General features: G+C 35.8%; 1 protein-coding gene across 1 annotated transcript in view; it reads left to right on the top strand.

Moving 5' to 3' along the window:
* LOC127456326 (unconventional myosin-Va-like) overlaps window positions 1–20909 on the top strand; it is a 128965-nt gene that overhangs the window by 86748 nt on the left and 21308 nt on the right. Inside the window, exons 20-31 of the mRNA XM_051724766.1 lie at window positions 239–395; window positions 3783–4022; window positions 4271–4519; window positions 7263–7356; window positions 7553–7701; window positions 9421–9534; window positions 9758–9892; window positions 9987–10043; window positions 11471–11698; window positions 15749–15849; window positions 17285–17341; window positions 19022–19102. Coding sequence (XP_051580726.1) covers window positions 239–395; window positions 3783–4022; window positions 4271–4519; window positions 7263–7356; window positions 7553–7701; window positions 9421–9534; window positions 9758–9892; window positions 9987–10043; window positions 11471–11698; window positions 15749–15849; window positions 17285–17341; window positions 19022–19102 — 1662 coding nt within the window. The remainder of the gene's footprint in view (window positions 1–238; window positions 396–3782; window positions 4023–4270; window positions 4520–7262; window positions 7357–7552; window positions 7702–9420; window positions 9535–9757; window positions 9893–9986; window positions 10044–11470; window positions 11699–15748; window positions 15850–17284; window positions 17342–19021; window positions 19103–20909) is intronic.

Raw genomic sequence — 20909 nt, 5'->3', positions numbered from 1 at the left:
AATGCCGTGTTTGTGGCCCCCATTTACAATATTATGGATTCATGAACTTTAGAGAGAAGAGAAGAACAAATGTATACTGTATGTGTGCGCACCTGTTGTGACTCTGATGGAAATTACGCATGAGAACCGTTTCTGCACGCACATGAACACTTGCACGGAATTATTAGTGAATGAGACTCAATGTTATTGAGTATTGACGTGAGTATGTGTTAACCTCTGTGTTGTTTTCCACGTCCAGTCTCGCGAACTTCCTGCGGCGCACACGTGCTGCGATCATCATTCAGAAGTACCAGCGCATGTATGTGCAGAGAACGTGTTACAAACGCAAGCAGGCTGCAGCACTGGTCATGCAGTGCATACTCAGAGCGTACATGGCCAGACAACTGTACAAAGCGGTAAGCAGGAAACATGACATACGCTTGCACATGTTTATAAATATATTTTCAGCAGTCACACACACACTGCACTTATTACTCTTCTAATAGACACTTTTAACTCTTGTATTCTCAGTATTGCACTTTTATTTGAAAGGAAGACATTTGTGATTTAGTTCAGCCATTATTGTAGTGTTTAACTAAACATTGGTATGGTTACTTACAGAGAGGAAAACATATATCAGGGTAACATATGATGCTGGCAGGTTGGTTTATAATTAACACAGTAGAAACTAGTGAATTATTTCAGGCATGAGACACATGACCAGTGCAAGCATTGCAAATGACATCCCTGGAGCATTGAATCAGACTCCTCCCAGCAGTTGGAGAAGTTTTAAACTTCTTTAATGAAAGTTACTCACTCAGTACTCAACTGTCATTTTTAATTCTTAATTGTCAATTTAGTGTGCTTTATTAAAAATGTGTATTGCCAAAGGATTTGCAGCTTAGAAATTGTGCAGAATAAGTCAAATAAAAAAATATTTTAGGCCTGTCGATTTAACACATTATTCAGTGCAGTTAATTCTATAAAAATAATAACGCTTTAAAAAACATTACGTTATTAATCATTGCGTCCCCGGACCGTAATAAGGAATATTCGGTAACTCTTTACAATAAGGTTCCATTCATTCCAACATTAGTTAATGCACTAGGTATCATGAACTAACAATGAACAATACATTTGTTACATCATTTATTAATCTTTGTTAATGTTAGTTCATAGTGCATTTACTAATGTTAACTAATGCAACTTTTGATTTGAAAAATGTATTACTATATGTTGAAATTTACATTAACTAAGAATAATAAATCCTGTAAAAGAATTGTTCATTGTTAGTTCATGTTAACTAATGTTTTCTAATAAATGGAACCTTGTTGTGAAGTGTTTTTGAATATTCCTCTCTAAAAAGCACGTCTAGCGCTATGTGATTATTCCTGCACTGAACGTGCTTTATTCCCGCTCCGCATGCTTTGCCTTTTTCCCCGCTATAGAGGCACCACATAAAGCCTGATTTACTGTACGTAGAACAGGCGCGGTTATTTTAACAAAAGTAGCGGAGACCCTGTTACAGATACTGCCATCTTTTGTTTAAACACACTGTAGTTTACAAAAATGAAGCAAACTGAAACTATATTCATCTGTCTGATATGTGATTCAGATGGTTCAGCTAAGCCAGGTTTGTGTCAGGATGTTTTGGTGTTGATGTATCTAAATTTAGCTTCATAAATCGGCATGTTAGGAGCCTTTTTTATAATAAACAAACAGATTGTTGTTCTAATTTTGTGAAAATTGAGATATCACCATGGCATGGATGGCAATTAAATCCTATTTGTACTTAAATTAAGCAAATAGTATTTTTATGATTCAGTGTTGTTATGTAAATTGTTTGTTTGTTAGTAAATTCCCACTTTAAGGAAAATATTAAAATGGGCAATTCAGACTTTTACATTTTTATCAATTTTTTCTCAGGGGACACACCTGAACACACATACAGTATTTTTTATCAGTCAAAAGGCCTCTTATGTCCCATACACATACTGTATATTATGAATGTAAGCATATTTAAATACAAAAACAGGACTGTTATCATTCAGCTTCCAAACGAACTGTTGATCTTATCTTTTAATATTCATATCCATGTGCCCTTGACTGATGAAGTCTTGATGAAATATTTCTATCCTTTGGTAGAAGATCCCTCAGACCCCACTACTTTGGCTGTCTCCAGCCCCCAAAGTCCTCATCCCTGCCCAGTTTTGAAGAGACTATTTTGACTGTTTAAGATTTATTTTTTATTTCTTTCCAAAGTACTATTGCTGCCAATGTGGCAAGTTACAAAAACTATTCAAAAATATATATTATATAATTTCATAGCCATATGACTACTTACACCATGTAAGCTGCGTATTATTATCCAGACCTTTGCTGGGAAGGAAATGTAGAGACTGGACCTCTTGGACCTTTAATTGAATACCCCTGGTCTACAGTATTACTATAGGAAAACCCAAGATAAACTGTTTGTATAGTAAAACCATAATAACCACAGAATGTTTATTTTTATTACCATAGTTTTCTTTTTCTTGTATTATCGCTATGGTTTGACGATGAATATCATGGTACAGATATGGTTACTGTAGTAAAACCATGGTAAATTTATTGCGAGGTAACACAAAAATTCCCACCCTGTCCTCTAAGGGGCTCCGTATTTATGGTCAACAAAATGGAAATAAATAATATATTGACTTCTAAATCCACTATTTGAAGAGACTTATCAATGCTTTACTAGTCTACTACAATAATGTAATGCATTTTAATGATATGAATTATTACAGTATATTTATAATATATATTGTATTTATAATTATGTAAATATAACTATTTATAATTATTTAATCAGATATAGAATTTTTGTTATTTGTGGGCCTTTCTCTGCAAATATTCATATATGCGATTAATTGTGATTACCGGTGATTAGATTAAATATTTGAATCATGTTTAATCAAGTGTCCACATTAAAAAGCTAATTTAAATGTAAAAAATAAACAGAAAATTTGGGATTTTAAAAAATGGTAAACAAAGAAACTTTATGATGTACAAAAAAACTGTAAAATTCTGAATTTTTTCATTGACACTTATCAAAAACCAAACTTGTGGGATAACATGGATCATCAGGTTTTGTGACAAACTTGTGTAGAACATGCCAGCTCGTGTTGTCATTGAAGCAAAGGGGGACATACACAAAAAATGTTTTTTTAATAAAAATATGTGTTAATTTAGAAAAATGCAAAATAGTAGGATTTTCACAAGTGGACTCTTGAACCCCACTGTACATATGCTATATATACTGTATATATAGGGCTACCAGATGTAAATGCAATCATACAAAATTTCAGAGCATCTGACTACCTTGCAGGCATTTCGTCTAGATATGTTTTCTGTTAAAGGTTTGTAGAGAGTATGTAGTAATAGTGTTGTGATGAGCTCACCTTTCTGACCCAGTGTGTTTGCCTGTGGTCATGTTTAGGGACTGTCCCATTGACAGACTACAGCAGCTGCAGTCATGTTATTACTGCTGCAGTCTCTCTCTCTCTCTCTCTCTCTCTTCTGTTGTCCTGCTGTCAGTGCTCTCTTGATCAGCAGTGGATTTGGGAAGCAGGATGTGTAATATCTGCAAGTTAAAAAGGCAAAAGGTGTGAGAGAGACAAAAGATTTGCGAACATTCCACTGCTCTTACACTGGACTCATTTCTATTACTTTCCATTATTTTCTTTCTTTCCTTCCTGACCTGTGTATTTATGCGTGTTTATTTTGTTTTTCTTTTGTTCATCATTTGTTGTGTTTTTTTGTAGCTGTTGCGCGAGCACAAGGCCATCATCATTCAGAAGATGGTTCGCGGCTGGCTGGCTCGGCAGTGGTACAAGAGGTCACTCAAAGCCATCGTATACCTGCAGTGTTGCATCCGGCGCATGCGAGCCAAGCGCGAGCTCAAGAAACTCAAGATCGAGGCGCGATCGGTCGAACATTTCAAGAAGCTCAACATCGGCATGGAGAACAAGATCATGCAACTGCAGAGGAGGATAGATGAGCAGGTACCATACTGCTCATCGAAAAGATGCTATGGCTTATTGCGCCTCTTTAGTTGACCCTAAGTTTCATAAAATTGCATTCAAAAGGGTTTCTTAAAGCATAGGTTTTTAAAATGCATTTTCCGATTCAAGCTAAATATGGAGAGATAACTGTATAAGTTAACCATTTGTAGGATGATTTTTTTGAAAACTGTGAACACTGCATAAATCCAGCACATAACCTTTGACCTTCCATTCTGTTCTGGCTATAGAACAAAGAGAACCGTTCTCTCAGTGAGCGTTTAAGTGGTCTGGAGATCACTCACGCTGCGGAGTCCGAGCGTCTGCGCGTGGAGGTGACGCGTCTGCGAGGAGCGGAGGAGGACGCCAAAAACAACGCAAACCGAGTCACTTCTCTCCTGGAGGAGTTGGAGCGACTGCGCAAAGATCTTCAGAACACACAGAAAGAGAAGAAAGCCATCGAGGACTGGGCACGAACATACCAGGACGAGATGGAACAGGTACTGACCGTTTGTTTGTGTAAAAGTGTGTGTTTCTGGGCGCCGACATTTGCATGCTGGCACGAGGCGCTGACCCAAATGGTGCACTTGATGTGGACTTCCAGTGTCATGGCCTTCACTCAAGTGTGTCTGTGAAATCCACAAGACCGTAGGGTGTCCCATTTGTCATTTTATGATTCAGAAGCGTGCTCACGAACACCCCTTTTGGCAATGACACATTCTTTTATAAAGCAAGCTTTCAATGAACTGATCCAAAAAATGTATTTGACCGTTGCATATAAATCATCACTGGATGGCTCATTTCAGTGTACTGATTCAAAAAGCTATTTACTGATTCATATGAGTCATCACTCAGTAGGGTCCCTAGAAGTTAGTTAATTTGATTGGCTTATTTCAATGGACTGATTCAAAAAAACTGATTGACCATTGCATTTGAATCATCACTGGACAGCTCATTTCAATGAACTGATTAAGAAAAATGATTCACTGATTCATTAGATTCATCACTCAATAGTGCTCCCAGAAGTCACTTGATTTGGATGGATTATTTCAGTGAACTGATTCAAAAAACGATTCTCTGATTCATTTGATTTATCACTCACTAGTGTTCCCAGAAGGCAGTTCATCTGGATGGCTTATTTCAGTGAAATGATTAAAAAAAAACAATTCCCTGATTCATTTTTGAATCATCACTCAAAAGTGTTCCTAGAAGACAGTTTATTTGGATGGCTCATTTCAATAAACTGATTTAAAAAAATTATTCACTGATTCGATTCATTACTCAGTAGTGTTCTCAGAAGTCAGTTCGTTTGGATAGCTTATTTCAAGGAACTGATTCAAAAAACGATTCACTGATTCATTTGAGTTCAAACTCAGTAGTGTTCGTAGAAGGCAGTTCATCTGAATGGCTCATTTCAATGAACTGATAAAAAAAATCAAAAAAAAAATTGATTAACCATTGCATTTGAATCATCTTTAGACAGATCATTGCAATAAACTGATTAAACATTGATTAAACTGATTCATTTTTTATTCATCACTCAATAGTATTCCCAGAAGTTAGTTCATTTGGATGACTCATTTCAATAAACTGATTCAAAAAACAATTCACTGATTCATTTTTGAGTCATCACTTAATAGTGTTTCCAGAAGTTGGTTTATGTAGATGGCTCATTTCAATGAACTTATTAAAAAAACATATTCACAGATGCATTTGATTCATTACATTCATGAATGTATCATTTATATAAGCAGCAAAGTGTGTGTTTGATCTGTTTCCCAGAGGTTGGATATATGCCCCAAACCCTCAAAAGTACAGTTAGAGTTTATCCCGTTTTGTGAGTGTTACTCCCTCGCCCTGCATTTAGACAGCTGTATTGGAGTGTAGATCAATGTAAAGACACATATATACTCTGTGTGTTTGTGTGTGTTTGTGTGTGTGTGTGTGTGTGTGTGTGTGTGTGTGTGCATGCGTGCATGCAGACTCAGGGTTTAGAGAGGCCTACACTTTGCTTTAAACCTGGGAGAAGAAGAAACCTGTTCATTCACACAGGTGAGAGAGAGAGATAGAGACTAGAGCTCAGCACTAATATTAGAAGTAGTTTTAGTTTAGTTTAGGGTGGTAGAGACTAGAAAGATTCACATAGCACCTATAATACAGTACTAAATGTGTTTTGAGTAAAATAATATTTTTGGCTGTGAAAGGAATATTTTAGTGTACTACAGTAGTGCACTTACAATGGAAGTTTATGGGCTGGGAATAAGTTCAAATTGACACTTCTTGAAAGTAGTTTGTAACATTCCCAGAAGTTAATTAACCTAGAAAAAAAATCCCACAACTAAAAGCACTAATTAGACAACTTCACAGCTAAAATAATAAACATTTTGATGCAGAATAGTTAATGTAAGTGCTTTAAAAAAATATGAGCTGCACATTTCTGCCCCATAGTCTTCCATTGTAAGTGCAAAACTGTCAGCATAATTTCTTTTTATTTACATAAACTAAGAAAGGAGCCAAAAAAATAGACAGTATGTCACAGGTGCTGCCCAAAGACCTGAATTTGTTTTGAACCCGGAACATTCCTTTAAAGACAATATGAAACCACAATTGACCTGATTTACTTCCATCATAAATTATTCCAAATATATATATATTTTTATAATTATTTCCAAATGTAATATTTTGCTCTGTCTCTGATACAACCTTTATGCTGACGTCACCAAAGCCAAAAAAATAAAAAATATCATTAATCAATAGTATTGTAGCCTTCTTTTCATGAACCAATCAAATCCCAATGGATAAAATCATCTGTTTCACTCAAGTTAAATGCGTTGCGAATAGTTTCATGTTGTCCTCAATGGTGAATTGTGTAAATTGTTCGATGTTTAAATATTTTCTCTTATCTCAGCTTAACTCTAGACTGGGGTATGTTCTTATATAGAATAAAAGTATATAGTTTATATACTAAAGTAAGCCATTCATAGGTTGTCTTCGCTGAAAAGTATTAATACTGTGGCTTTGTGCTGCTATCAAAACATTGCTCTTTTTGTTTGAGCGTCCCGATCATCTCAGCACAGCAACAGTGACCCAGAGTTTGTGGTGGGAAAGGGGAGAGTGTTCAGGAAACCTGTTTGAAAACAATCATTATTTGTGCAGTTTGGTGACACTAATGGTGCACTACACCTTTAAAGCCTGTAAATGTCATCCAGTGGACTAACTTTGTTTGTGTAATGTTTGTGACAGATGATCTCAGAACTGAAGGACCAAAATCACTTGCTGAAGAACGAGAAAGACGACCTGAACCGACTGATCCAGGAACAAAGCCAGCAGTGGACAGGTACAGCAGAAACAGACATATATATCCAACCCTTCATAAAGAGTGTTTTTCATATCTTGTTTGTGCTTTCCTAATGTGATACTCTTCCGATCCTATTACAATGTCAGTATTATCAATCTACAGTCAGATGATTGTTTAATTAAATATTGTGCTGTGGGAATGTGAGTGAATGGTATTTAACATGGTGTGTTTGTAGAGAAAATGCAGAGAGCTCTAAAAGAAGAAACCCAGCAGTTAGAAAACGATTTAAACGAGGAACGTTCTCGCTACCAGAACCTCCTTACCGAACACCTGCGACTGGAGGAGAAATACGACGATTTGAAAGAGGAGATCACTCTTGCCATGGTGAGTACACATTCATTAGTTCACTGTATAGCACCTCACACACACACACACAAGGGATGTGCAGAACCACATATCTTCATAACTGACTGGTCGGTGGGTTGTCTGAACGACTGCTCGTCTACAGTAGTCTTTCTTTCAGAAGCCTTGTTTGATTAGTACACGTTAGTTTTATTACACGTTTTACATAATTAATCACAATCAGTTTGATTAACTACAGTGGCAAGATTAACTCTCATGTGACCTCATCTTCATCAAAGTCACAAGTATAGACAAACACAATGTGCTTAAGCTAACAACACACAAACAATTATATTCTTTCATGTCTTTATTGAACACATCCCATTAAACATTCACAGTGCTGTGGAAAAAGTAAGTGAACCCTTGGATTTAATAACTGGTCGATCCTCCTTTGGCAGCAATAACCTCAACCAAGCGTTTCTGGTAGCTGCGGATTAGACCTGCACAATGTTTAGAAGGAATTTTGGAAACCATTTTTCCTTACAGAACTGCTTCAGCTCAGCCATATTCTTAGGATTTCTCTCTTGAGGTCATTCCACAGCATCTCTATTGGGTTAAGGTCTGGGCACTGACTACGCCACTCCAAAAGGTGCTGCCTGTTTAATGTTTTGCGTATAGTAGACTCATGAACAGAGATGTTAACTAGTTCCAATGATTCCTTCTTTAGTCTTTATCTGTCACTCTAGGGTTCTTTTTTACCTCATTGAGCATTCTGCGATGTGCCTTTTGAGTCATCTTGGCTGGACGGCCACTTCTAGTGAGAGTAACCACAGACTAAATCATCTCCATTCATAGACAATTTTTCTAACTGTGGACAGATGAATATCTAAGCTCTTCGAGATAACTGTAACCCTTTTCAGCTTCATGCAAGGCAACAATTCTTGATCGTAGGCTTGGTCCACGTCAGCAAATGCTTCTTGTGAATAGCAAACTCAAAATGTTTGAGTGTTTTTATAAGTCAAAGTAGCTCTAACCCACACTTCCAATCTCATTTCATTAACTGGATGCCAGGTTTGCCAACTCCTGACTCCTAATCAGTTTTGTTGACATCATTAGCCTAGGGGTTCACATACTTTTTCCAACCTACACTGTGAATGTTTGAATGATGTATTCAATATGTACAGAACAATAGAATAATTTGTGTGTTATTAGTTAAAACAGATTGCGTTTGTTCATTATTGTAACTTAGATGAAGATCAAACCAGATTTTATGACAAATTTAGACATAAATGCAGGTAATTCCAAAGGGTTCACAAACAAGGGTTTTTCTTGTCACTGTATATAAAAAAATAACATGTTAAAAAAATTCATGCAGTTAATAAAGCCCCTGAGCATACACTCAAATGGATTGTTGTGGACTGTAGGCCAGTGATAGGCTTATAGTCAATTATATAGAAATAAAACAAACAACTGATTGGCACCTAACGCCACATTTTATTTTTGTCTAATCACTCGTCTGCCATAATAATATAGTGTCTTTGATTGATCTGAATTACATTATTATATATATATATATATATATTGTATTCATACTTATTTTGATTATTATATATTAAATAATCTTTATTTAACAGCTTAACTCACTGGCTAGCTGCATGTTGGACAACTAGTCAACCATCCTGATTCATCCCTAACACACACCCTTGCAGACTTACTAATGTAGATAAAAAAAGCCTTTGATATGTGCTTGCTTTATTCTAGAATGTTTCCAAACCTGGTCACAGACGCACAGACTCCACACACAGCAGCAACGAATCAGAATGGACCTACACCTCCGAATACGCAGAGTCCGAGGAAGGGTCCCGCATGGGGGAGGTGAGAGGAGAACAAAATAAATCATTTAAATTATGCGCATTACTCAGAAATTTACTGTTCAAACTTTATTTTGCTTAATATTATAGAATTTTAATTACATTTTTAGGCCAATTCTGTTATTACTATAGACTATAGGTCATGGGAATGAAATGAAATTAAAATGTAATGTAAATGTAAAAAATTTGTGTTTAACTATGGGATGTGCTTTTTTTTCACTTTCCAGGATGTTTCCAAGTCAATGGACATGTCGCTCTTCCTAAAGCTGCAGAAGAGAGTGTCCGAACTCGAGCAGGAGAAACAATCAATGCAGAACGAACTGGACCGCAGAGAGGAGCAGTTTCAGCGGGCTAGAGCCAGGGTACACACACACACACACAAACACACACACATACAAATATTCACATACACATTATGTCACTGTTGTTGTTAATTTTGTGTTTTCTGTCGATCAGGATGATGAGGAACATAAGAAAGCTCGCAGCGCTGAGCTGGAGTATGAATCTCTCAAGGTAAACACACACATACACACACTCAGCTTAAAGTAAAATATACAGTACATCACTTCATATTAGTAAGATATATGATGTTGTCACTGCCAACCATGTTAAAATAAAATGATACATTATAAATTCTGAATCTATGCACTGATTTATCATTGTTCCATGTCTGCCAATCATGTTGAGTGGTCCAAACATCATCTTACTGGTCGGATTTTAGGAGTGAATGCACTTAACTGCATAGAAAGTTATTGGATGCCCCCTTACTACCTATTTAGTGAATGACTTAACCGACAGTGTATTGTGTGTCTGCACTGTTCTCAGAACAGTTCGAAATGCACCTTATTTTCACCCTAACTCCATATACAGCCTCTGAAAGCAACATTTTCAGCTTTTGGATGAATACATTGATTCTCAATGTGCAAATGCATGGTAAATATAGGATTTTTGATGAAAAAATGCACTCAGGTACACATTAGTGTACATTGTGTTTAGCAGTGTGGCATTTCACGATAAATCACTCAAATTTAAAAAATGGCATATCAGATGAAACTAGAGACTGTAATCTTTTGACTCAAACGGGTTTCAATGTAAAAACGTAATTAGGTTTCTTACTAAATGGAATTTTGCTGGTGTTTCTCCCAAAGACAAACTCTGCTGTGATTGGCGCCATGTTGTTGGCACATGACTCCATATGTCGAAAGTTTAACACTTTAATGACAGCACAGAGACTTCTGAACTGAGATCAGTTGGTTTAAATGAATTAAATTCTGAGTTGTGTATAGCGAAGCCAAAATACAACGTCCACGCATGTGTACGCGGGGTCGCACAAAGCTATACTTGATATTTGTCACTTGATAGTCAAGCACATGAAATCTATACAATTCTGATATGTAAATGTGTATCTTTTTATCGGAAAATATTAATAAAGGGTTCATAAAGGTTTAATACACTAATTAATCATTTTTACATTAATAGCGCAGTTACACAAGTAAATAGTGAATCATATTAATGAAAATGCATTTTAATATGCCATTATTTTCATAGAGCAGCTAACACCTTGTTATTGTTAGTCCTATTGTAATTATGTTTACTGGACACAGCAGTAAAACATGCTACTTACTGAGTCCAAATTTCCAGTATACTGGACATGAAATATAAGCCTGAAAATGTATAAAAAAAACTCAATGAATTCCATTTCTTTTTTTCACATTTCATAACAGTAGCATTATATAATAACAAAATGTTCAGTTAAAAATATGGGGTCTTTAAGATGTGTACATCCTGGAGTTGAACTGGCATTGTTACTGCTGCCATAGAGCTTAAAAATATAGAACAGTAAAGTCCAGGATTAGATATGATATTAATACTATGTTTTGTGGATATGTTTTGAATGTTTTTTTAGTTGATGATTGTGTTTTATTCTCATGTGTGTTCAGCGTCAGGAGTTGGAGTCTGAGAATAAGAAGCTGAAACATCATCTGAATGAGATGCGTCAGTCTCTGAGAGGAAGTGCTGAAGCCGGTTCTGCTGCTCCTGGTTCTCCTGCGTATACGGTTCTGCTGGACCAGCTCAACTCCTCCAACGAGGAGCTGGAGGTGCGCAAGGAGGAGGTGCTAATCCTGCGCTCTCAACTCGTCAGCCAGAAAGAGGCAATGCAGCACAAGGTCAGACAAAGCCTTTTAGTCGTGCAGCAGATACATCTTACAGAATGTCCACATGTGCTTCCACACTGATGAAAAAACAGCTAAATCCAGCTTAAACTGGTTGGCTGGTCTTAGCTGGTCTCCCAGCTTGGTCAGACAGGTTTCAGAGGGATTTTGGAGGCACTTTTCAGCTGATCAGGCTGGGTGATCATCTTAAGATCAGCTAAGACCAGCCAACCAGCTTAGGCTGTGTTTAGCCGGTTTTCCACAAAATCTTTTGCTTTCCAGAACAAATATCTGAACAACAAAATAATTGCACGTGTGGCACATTTTTGTTTCTTGTTTTAAGCATAAACCTCACTAATTTTGTTAGATTTATGTTTTTACTAAGCACTGTATATTCTCTGAAAAGAAGTCTTAGTATCTTACACAATTTTGCTTCTAAAATACATTTCTTATTTTAATTAGGTTTAAATGTTTTTACTAGAAAACAAGATGAATATACTGATAAAGAAATGTATTTTTGTTTTCATTTTTAACATTTAATTTGTGTGTTTTAATATCTGTCACTAACATTCTTTGTAAGTCTTTTCAACATTTCTAACTTCATCTCTTCCTCTCTCTTCTGCTTCACTCACATCAGGATGAGAAGGTATGTTGGTCAGACAGCAGAACTATCATCATCAGTTCACATTCACTTAGCTTCAAATCAGACTCTGCCTCTCAAACACTAAAATTTACTAACGTTCAGTGTTGGTGAAGCTACTGACAAAAAAGAAGCTAACTACATTAAAGCTATTCAAGGGGGCAATATATTTGAATTGATACCCATCTCTTTTTTACACTTATTTCATTTGAAAATCAAGTAAATTGTAGTGCAAGGACTTCTGGGAACACTTTTGAATGATGGGGTACAACGGGGCTAACCCCTTAAGCTCGGATGGGCCCACAGAGAAATAAAAAATATTATTAAAAATATTTAGAACTACAGTCTTGACCAACAAAAAAATAGGTATCGTTTTATAGCTTAGAAGCTGTACTTTCCAATGCATGTAGGCATTATGACCAAAACTGAAAAAGTGCTTTGAAATTTGCAGACAAATGAGAAGTGTTCCGTTTTGATAATTTATTCATAATTTTGCGCTGCACATTTTATTGTAATCATTAAAAACATCAAACTGATCAAATAGCCATGTGTCACGTGTTGTTGGAAAGCTCTCAAAGAATACGAGTCTATTTATTTTGCTCAAAGACAAAAATATAGCGAGTAATATAATACATGTTTCATGTAAACAGGCATTGCTTATATACTGCATTTTTGCTTATAACTTCATGAAAAATAAACGGAACATAAAATATCATACCATATCATTACTTAGAGGAGGTGATTATCTTTAAAACGAGCCCACACACAACGTAATCGGGTGCATAGATCATTAGATAATCCACACAAAGCACAATGTGCACACAGCATATAATGTGCTATCAGGCTAAAAACACATTAGCTTTCCTGGATAAGATGACTTCATCGAAAATTATGTAGTATGTTATTCAGCATCAGGGAACACTAAACCAGTCAAATTAGAAATCAGATCACTGCAACCAGAGGTGGAAGTCATCCAAATGTGGGCAGAGAGGATCATTCACTCTAATTATATATGGCCACCAGGAGATGGTGCAAAGTACTTGACAAAGACTCAATAATGGCTCAGATGACACAGAATGGACCAGAATGAGATCTCGTTACTCATGCCTGCATGCGTTGGATAGAGATCATACCTTTAGCCATTATTGTGTAATAAGTTCTTATGTGCAGTTATTATGTTTTATTTGTCTGTAGATGCTTTTTGACACTTGGAGACATTTTTGGACACTAGGTTAAATTATTTTTGTAATGCAATAACTTTTGATTGCTTTGTTGTATAAACAGAACATTTTACTCTGTTACAGGAAACATGATTGGGAACAAAACAAAAGCAGATATTCTGAGCCACCTTATTTACACCCTGAGATATATAATGTAAAATTAGAAAAATATGAAAAAAGTTCTTTTTGGCTCCGTTTTTTTTTTTTTTTTTTTTTTTTTTTTTAAGCAGTTTCTTAGGCTGAGAGTCTCAGAATTTATCATAATCTAAAAAAAAAAAAATGTAAAAGTTTTCTTTAAAATTATACCAACACTTGACCCTCCTTGTTTTTCCTTTATATATATATATATATATATATATATATATATATATATATATATATATATATATATATATATATGTATTTTTATAAGCCTTTAATTTTGGGTATGCCACTGAAACAGGGAATCTTTAAAAACACAGGAAGAGCTTAAAGGGTTAATAACAACTTTTAATCATTTTATGTAGCTATTGAAATTTATTTTGAGACAAAACACTTATTTGTCATTTTCAGTTTTGTTTAAAGTGATTAAATCAAAAGTGAAAGGATAGGATTTGAGGTTAAAAGCTCCCCTGGGTATAATAGATTTGTTATCAAGAATATTCAAAGTGGGCTCACATTGACTGATCCGATCACAATGGAGATTAATTTGTTTGTAGAATACTCGAGATGTTATGAATTGTCAAATGTGATTAAAATGAACAGAAAGTGGTTAACACTTTTGAATAAGCACTATCTTAATTAGTTACTCAAAAAAAAAAAGAGAAAAAAAAAAAAAGCATCTTGCTGTCTCAAAAGTATTTGCATAAATTGACAAATTATTGTCCCTATATCTCCACAATATCACTGTAACCCCACTGGCCTCACCACCTTTTTTTTTTTTTTTTCACACAAATGATGTTGCTCCATCAATATTCAATAAAACTAAATGTATTTTTTTATCTTGATAAACTTTGCAACCAGAAAAAAAGCACATTTTCCTCAAGGGGTACTTTAGCCCAGTTGTACCCTGATTCAAACAAATGGCATCATCCATTTAAATGAATTGTCCATACCTCTGATTGCTCTGTGTTAAAGCTGCATGTGTCATGTAATGTGACATTCATATGAGCAATCCAACATTTTGTCATGCTACATCACTTTTTTGAAAACAGCTGTGCTACTGTCAGTCAAGTTAGGAGAGGCGCTACTGTTAGTTGGTTTCTCCCTGACATGAGAATGTTGACAGTGACTTAATAGTAATGATGCAGGACTCAATAAATTACATTTTTCTAGACAACAAAAGATAACACTTTACAATAAGCTTATGTTACCATAGCTATATGTCAGCATTATTTAATTCATTAGTTATCATGAACTAATAATGAACAATTATTTTTTACAGCATTAATTAATCGTGGTTAATATTCATCTATAAAAATACTATTGTTCACTTTTAGTTCATGATGTATGACCTAATGTTAACATATACAACCTTTAAAGGGATAGTTCACCCAAAAATGAAAATTCTCTCATCATTTACTCCACATACAGATGCAACAATTAACATTGCATCTGTATGCCCAGATGTGTGACTTTCTTTCTTTTGCTGAACACATACAGATATTTTTAGAAGAATATCTCAGCTCTGTAGGTCCATACAATGCAAGTTAATTGTGGTAATAAAAGCTTATCATAAATCTCCACTTTCACTTTTGAAAATGTGAAAGAATGTGAAAGTGAAAGTGGAGATTTATAGTCAAAAATGGCTTAAATATTGATCTATTTCACACCCACACATATCATATCACTTCTGAAGACATGAATTTAACCACAGGAGTCACTTGCATTGTATGGACCAACAGAGCTGAGATATTCTTCTAAAAATCTTTCTTTGTGTTCAGCAGAAAGTAAGTCACACATATGGGATGGCATGAGTGTGAGAAAAAGCTATTAGAATATGTAGAATTAATATTAATCTACATTAACAAGATTAATAAATACTGCCTGTAAACACACTTTTCATTGTTAGTTCATGTTAACTGGTGCTTTACCTAATGTGTACGACTTATTGCAAAGTGTTACCCATTGAGTTAATTGCTGCATGTTCATGATGCTGATTGTTAAATGATGGATGTAGTGTTCACATGGAGAACATATGCATGTAAACTTCCTGTGTATGTGCAGGAGACCATGACTGAACCTCTGCCGTACATTGAGGATGTGCAGAAGTTGACTGACGCAAAGGAGATCTCACAGGCCTACATGAGTCTGAAAGAGACCAACAGGTACATTTACTGTCTTTGCATGTCTCAGTCATGTGCTGAATCGCAAAACATGAAACATATTACAGGAATTTAAAGAATTCTTGTGTGCCTTATCTGAAATCCTCTCTTATATACTGTACACTATATGGCCATAATTATACAGTATATGGTCCAGACAACTCCACATCAACATTTGCTTGTTGAACATTTAAAGGGGTCATGAAATGCTCTTTTTTTAATAATTTTATTATCTTCCCTGAGGTCCGCTGATAATGTTAGTAATCAAAAGCAATAGAAGAACCCATTATAATCAATGATGCTGTCTACCATGGAAGCGTCCGTTGCGGCACGTCACGGCAACAGGTGTCCCGTTCCATTTTGTGCTGGCGCTACTACTGCCATTGCCAACAACACAAACAAACGTTTTAGAAAGTTTGTGTTGACGCGGTCAGTGTAGACAGCCTTAAGCCATTGCGTCAACAGGCACACTTAGTGTAGACAGTGTGTCAGCACCATAAACAATTAAAAAACCATGACATTTGAAACATTAATGAATAGAACCATTTACATACGTAAATCAGGTCTAATAGTGTTTTTAACATCTCCATCTCCTTCACTGACAATTCCGTTGGAAATCATGACTTGTTTAATGTCCGCTTCACTAGACGCACACATCCAATTTCCAGTAACATCCTGCACTGAGGTGCACATCGCCAGAAACAAATCAAAACGGTCAAAGACGTCCATCTAGTGTGTGTTTACATACACCAAGAATTACAAATAGGGCTGATGGGCTTGTTGAGCAGTTTAAGCAACAAAACAAGTGGCAACAGCTGATGAAACCTTGTCTTCTCTTCAGAGTTGAAACTTGACAATACGTCTTTTAAAAGTGTGCTAGAGACATGAAAACAGTCAAAGATGTCTGTGTAGTGCATGCTTATATACAAAAATAATTCATAATAGTCCAGATGGGTCTTATTTGGTGTTCAGGAGTAGTGAGACCACAGGAGGCGTTTTGTCCTTCTCTCTGTTTATGAAGTGAGCACTAGTGGGCGGGGCCATGGGTGCAAAAAGTAGGCATTGATGTTGTTGCTGTAGAGGTGGTCATGAAGTAGTGAGTACCCTTTGTGACATCACTAATATACGGATGTAGAGAACAAGGGTTTTTGGCAGTTTGCTTTCAGTAAATGCTTTTATTGCATTGGGGATTAAGTTTTAAGTTCTGAAATGTACAGTATGTTTTTATAGTAGAATGACCTCTTATATGTCAAAATATCAAGGAAAATTTGATTCCTCATGACATGACCCCTTTAACTTCAAAACTTGTTATAATGGCTTCCCTAACCACCGTCTTAGCACCAGCTCTCTCTGTCTATCTGCAGTATCTAGCTGCCTGTCTGTCTGTCTGTCTGTCTGTCTGTCTGTCTGTGTTGATGCTCATCTCTGTCCTGCACAGATCACCCAGGTTTACTCCCAGGCCAACTGAAGTGAACGAGCTCATGAGCAGGTTGAGGTAACAGTTGGTCAGGCATGATGGGCGGCTCTCACTGCATGTGTGTGCAGCTCAGAGCAGAGCACCAAATCAGCTTCATTACACCACCCAAATATAGATGAAATGCAGAAAAGCTTTGATCCTGTAGTTCATTAACAGGCATGACCTTTGACCTGAAGGAGGACTACTACGATGGGATTGACTGCCATCTCTTGTTCCCACTGACATTCTGCCGGTCACTGAGAAAGAGTAGAGCCAAGCTTAGTCTAGTGTAGCCTTGACTTTTGGATATTACAGGTTATTCTGGCAAAGGACTGCCCACTTAGGCAGGAAGAAACCATTTGACTGGCATGTAAAGCGACCAACCAAAGTTTTTTTTTTTTTCTTTTTCTTTTTTTTTCTTTTTTTTTCTACATGCTGTTTAGAGTCGGGGTTTGAAATATGTTAATAGACTGGCTTAGAGTTTGGCTTCATTAGTACAAAAACTAGTGCAAAACTAAATTCAGCAAGCGGCAGGGGCTTTGCATTTGGTTTAACAGGCTGTGACGGCAACGCTTGGTCATGTGACTCAATATAAGATGAACTCTTGATGTATGTAAAGTATTCTGATTGGATGAATGAACATGCACATGTGGCTTCTGGCAGACTGCACGAGATGCCATAAATAGATGACAAGCTAATTGCTGTTTAATTGGTTACACTTTTGGTCCTCATTGTCATTATATTTATCTTTCTATTATTAATTCTCTTTACATTTAAAAAATATTTATTTTTAAGTTGTATTATTTTGTGATTTTTTTTGTTTTTGTTTTGTTTTTTGTCCATAATGTATTTCATCTACTTAACATAATCATTATTAATTATCACCCAAACCAGAGATCCCTGAAGGAATAGTTTACCTAAAAATGAAAATTCAATTCATAAATTACTCACCTTCATGTTGTTCCGAACCTGTATGACTTTTTTTTTTTTTTTTTTGTCTTGTGCAGCACAAAAGGAGAAATTTTAAAGATGGCCCTGGCTGCTCTTTTCCATGTAATGACAGTGAATAGGAACTGGGATGTCAAGCTCCAAACTGCTAAAAAAAAAAAAAAAAACATTAAGGTAGTCTATAGTTCAAGTCCTTTGAAGCTTTACAATAGTTTTGTGTGATGACCGGACCCAAATTTAAGTTTTTATTCACTGAAAATCATTTCCTTTCACTGCAACTCTCAAATCTGCAACTTGCATTTCCACATATTCAAAAGTGTCATGTGAAATGGAAGAACCAATGGCGTTTAAAATCATTGATGTAAACGCAAATACAATTTAAGTGCTGTGGCAGAGATTTTCAATGAATAATGTTTTATATACTGTATTGGTCTGTTCCTTACAAAAAGCTGTCATATGACTTCAGAAGACTTGGAATATAGTGCACAAGTCATATAGACTACTTTTACTGCACTTTTTTATCATTTTGGAACTAGGCATCTCCTCTATTCACTTTTTATATATGGAAAAGAGAGGCCAGGAAATTCTTTGTCATTTGGGTTTGAAATGACACGAATGTGAGTAAATGATGACAGAATTGTTATTTTTATTTGAACTATTCCTTTAAAGAATGTGTAAATCTCATCCCTGGACTTTCACTCCCTTCAAAGTTTGTCACTTTTCTTCTTTTTGTCTGTACTTTTCATTTCTTTCTTTGTTCCACCCCATCAGATCCCCTTTCCCTGACTACCATAAGCTGAATGAGGATGGAGAACTGTGGCTGGTGTATGAAGGGTTAAAGGAAACTAACAGGTTAAAGAGCAGAGAGAGAGAGAGAGAGAGAGAGAGAGAGAGTTGAGAGAGAGCATGTAGAAATTTGAGAGTGTGAGCATTGAGTTTTCTCCTGAGTTTGGTTCCTCAGCTTTTTAAAGACATGATCATCTAACATTGTGCTGTTTCTACTTTTTTCCTTAAACTTTAGTGCCTGGAAAGTTCTCCTCAACGTATGTAGTTCTTCAAGGTTTTAAAAACTAAAAGCACTCTTTTACAGCACTGTTACAGTTACAGTAATGGACTCACCATAATAGACTTATAGATATTAGATTGTGTTGTAAAACTCTTATTTTTAAACTGCATGGAGATTTGGCTGCCCTAAAGAGGTTATAATTCAAGGTGAATAACAGTCTGAATGCTTACTGCTGCACTGCAAGAAACCATGGGCAGGTTTCTCAGCCTTATTTAAGGGATACTTCACCCAGCAATGAAAATGCTTTGATCATTTACTCACCCTCATGCCATTCTTAACCCGTATGAATTTCAGTTTTACATGGAAAACAAAGGGATAATTTTTGATGACAATGAAATCATATAGTGATCAGGGGTTGTCGAGCTCAAAAAAGCACTATAAAAGAATCATAAAATTAGTCCAAATGACTTGAGCACTATATTCCAAGTCTTCTGAAGCCATACAATAGCTTTGTGTGGTATAAATTAAGCTGAAAATTAATTTATTGCAAATTTTCCCCTCCACTGAAGCTCTCAAATCTAATTTTTGACTTGCACATAACATTCAGTTACAACACACGTCAGAACCAGTGCTGTTTGATGCTAATGACGTTAAACCTGGTGTGACGCATGGGCACTGTTTCTTAATCTGAAAGTGGACATGAATAAGATTTCAGAGCCTTGGTGAAGATAATACATTTTATTCTGTTCTTCACACAAAGCTATTGAATGACACCAGATGACTTGGATTATAGCACACAAGTTGTATGGATGAATTTTATGATACTTATATTTTTAGATCCTGTTTAGAGCTTGGTAGATGTGGTCACTATGAACTGTCATTGTATGGAAGAAGGCTATGTAAAGATTCTTCAAATATTCTCCTTTTTTAATTCACAGAAAAAATTACAACATACGGTTTTGGAGTAACATGGGGGTGTTAAATAATGACAGAAATGTTCTGTTTTTAACTATTCCTTTAAAACATTAGACTCAAAACTACAGAACCCCTTTTTGGAGGGCAGGGAGGGAATTTATTTTCTGAAATAGTTTTGTGTTCACTCACAATTATTTTGAGTAACCTCACATTAACTTTGTCCATCCCTTATGGAAATTAACCATGGTTTTACTTCATTGACTGTAGTTCAACTGTGGTATTTATAGTAAAACCACAGTGACCACAAATGTTACCATGGTTTAACTACAGTAGCTGTAGTTCTACTGTGGTATTTGTTGTAAAAAAACAAAACAAAAAAACATAGTAACCACAAAATGTACCATGGATTTACTACAGTAACTGTAGTTCAGCTGTGGTATTTGTAATAAAAATCACAGTTACCACAAAATGTACCATGGTTTTATTAGAGTAACCATAGGTCAGCTGTGGTAATTGTAGTAAAAAACACAGTATCCACAAAATTTTCCACAGTTTTACTAGAGTAACCATAGGTCAACTGTGGTAATTGTAGTAAAATCACAGTAAACACAGAATGTACCATAGTTTTACTACAGTAACCATAGTTCAGCTGTGGAATTTGCAGTAATAATCAGTTACCACAAAATTTACCATGGTTTTACTACAGTAAGTGTAGTTCAACTGTGGTATTTGTAATAA

This window comes from Myxocyprinus asiaticus, chromosome 18, assembly GCF_019703515.2.
Source record: "Myxocyprinus asiaticus isolate MX2 ecotype Aquarium Trade chromosome 18, UBuf_Myxa_2, whole genome shotgun sequence".
Lineage (NCBI taxonomy): Eukaryota > Metazoa > Chordata > Actinopteri > Cypriniformes > Catostomidae > Myxocyprinus > Myxocyprinus asiaticus.
The sequence above is the reverse complement of the archived record's forward strand: the minus strand, read 5'-3'. Positions and strand labels throughout refer to the sequence as shown.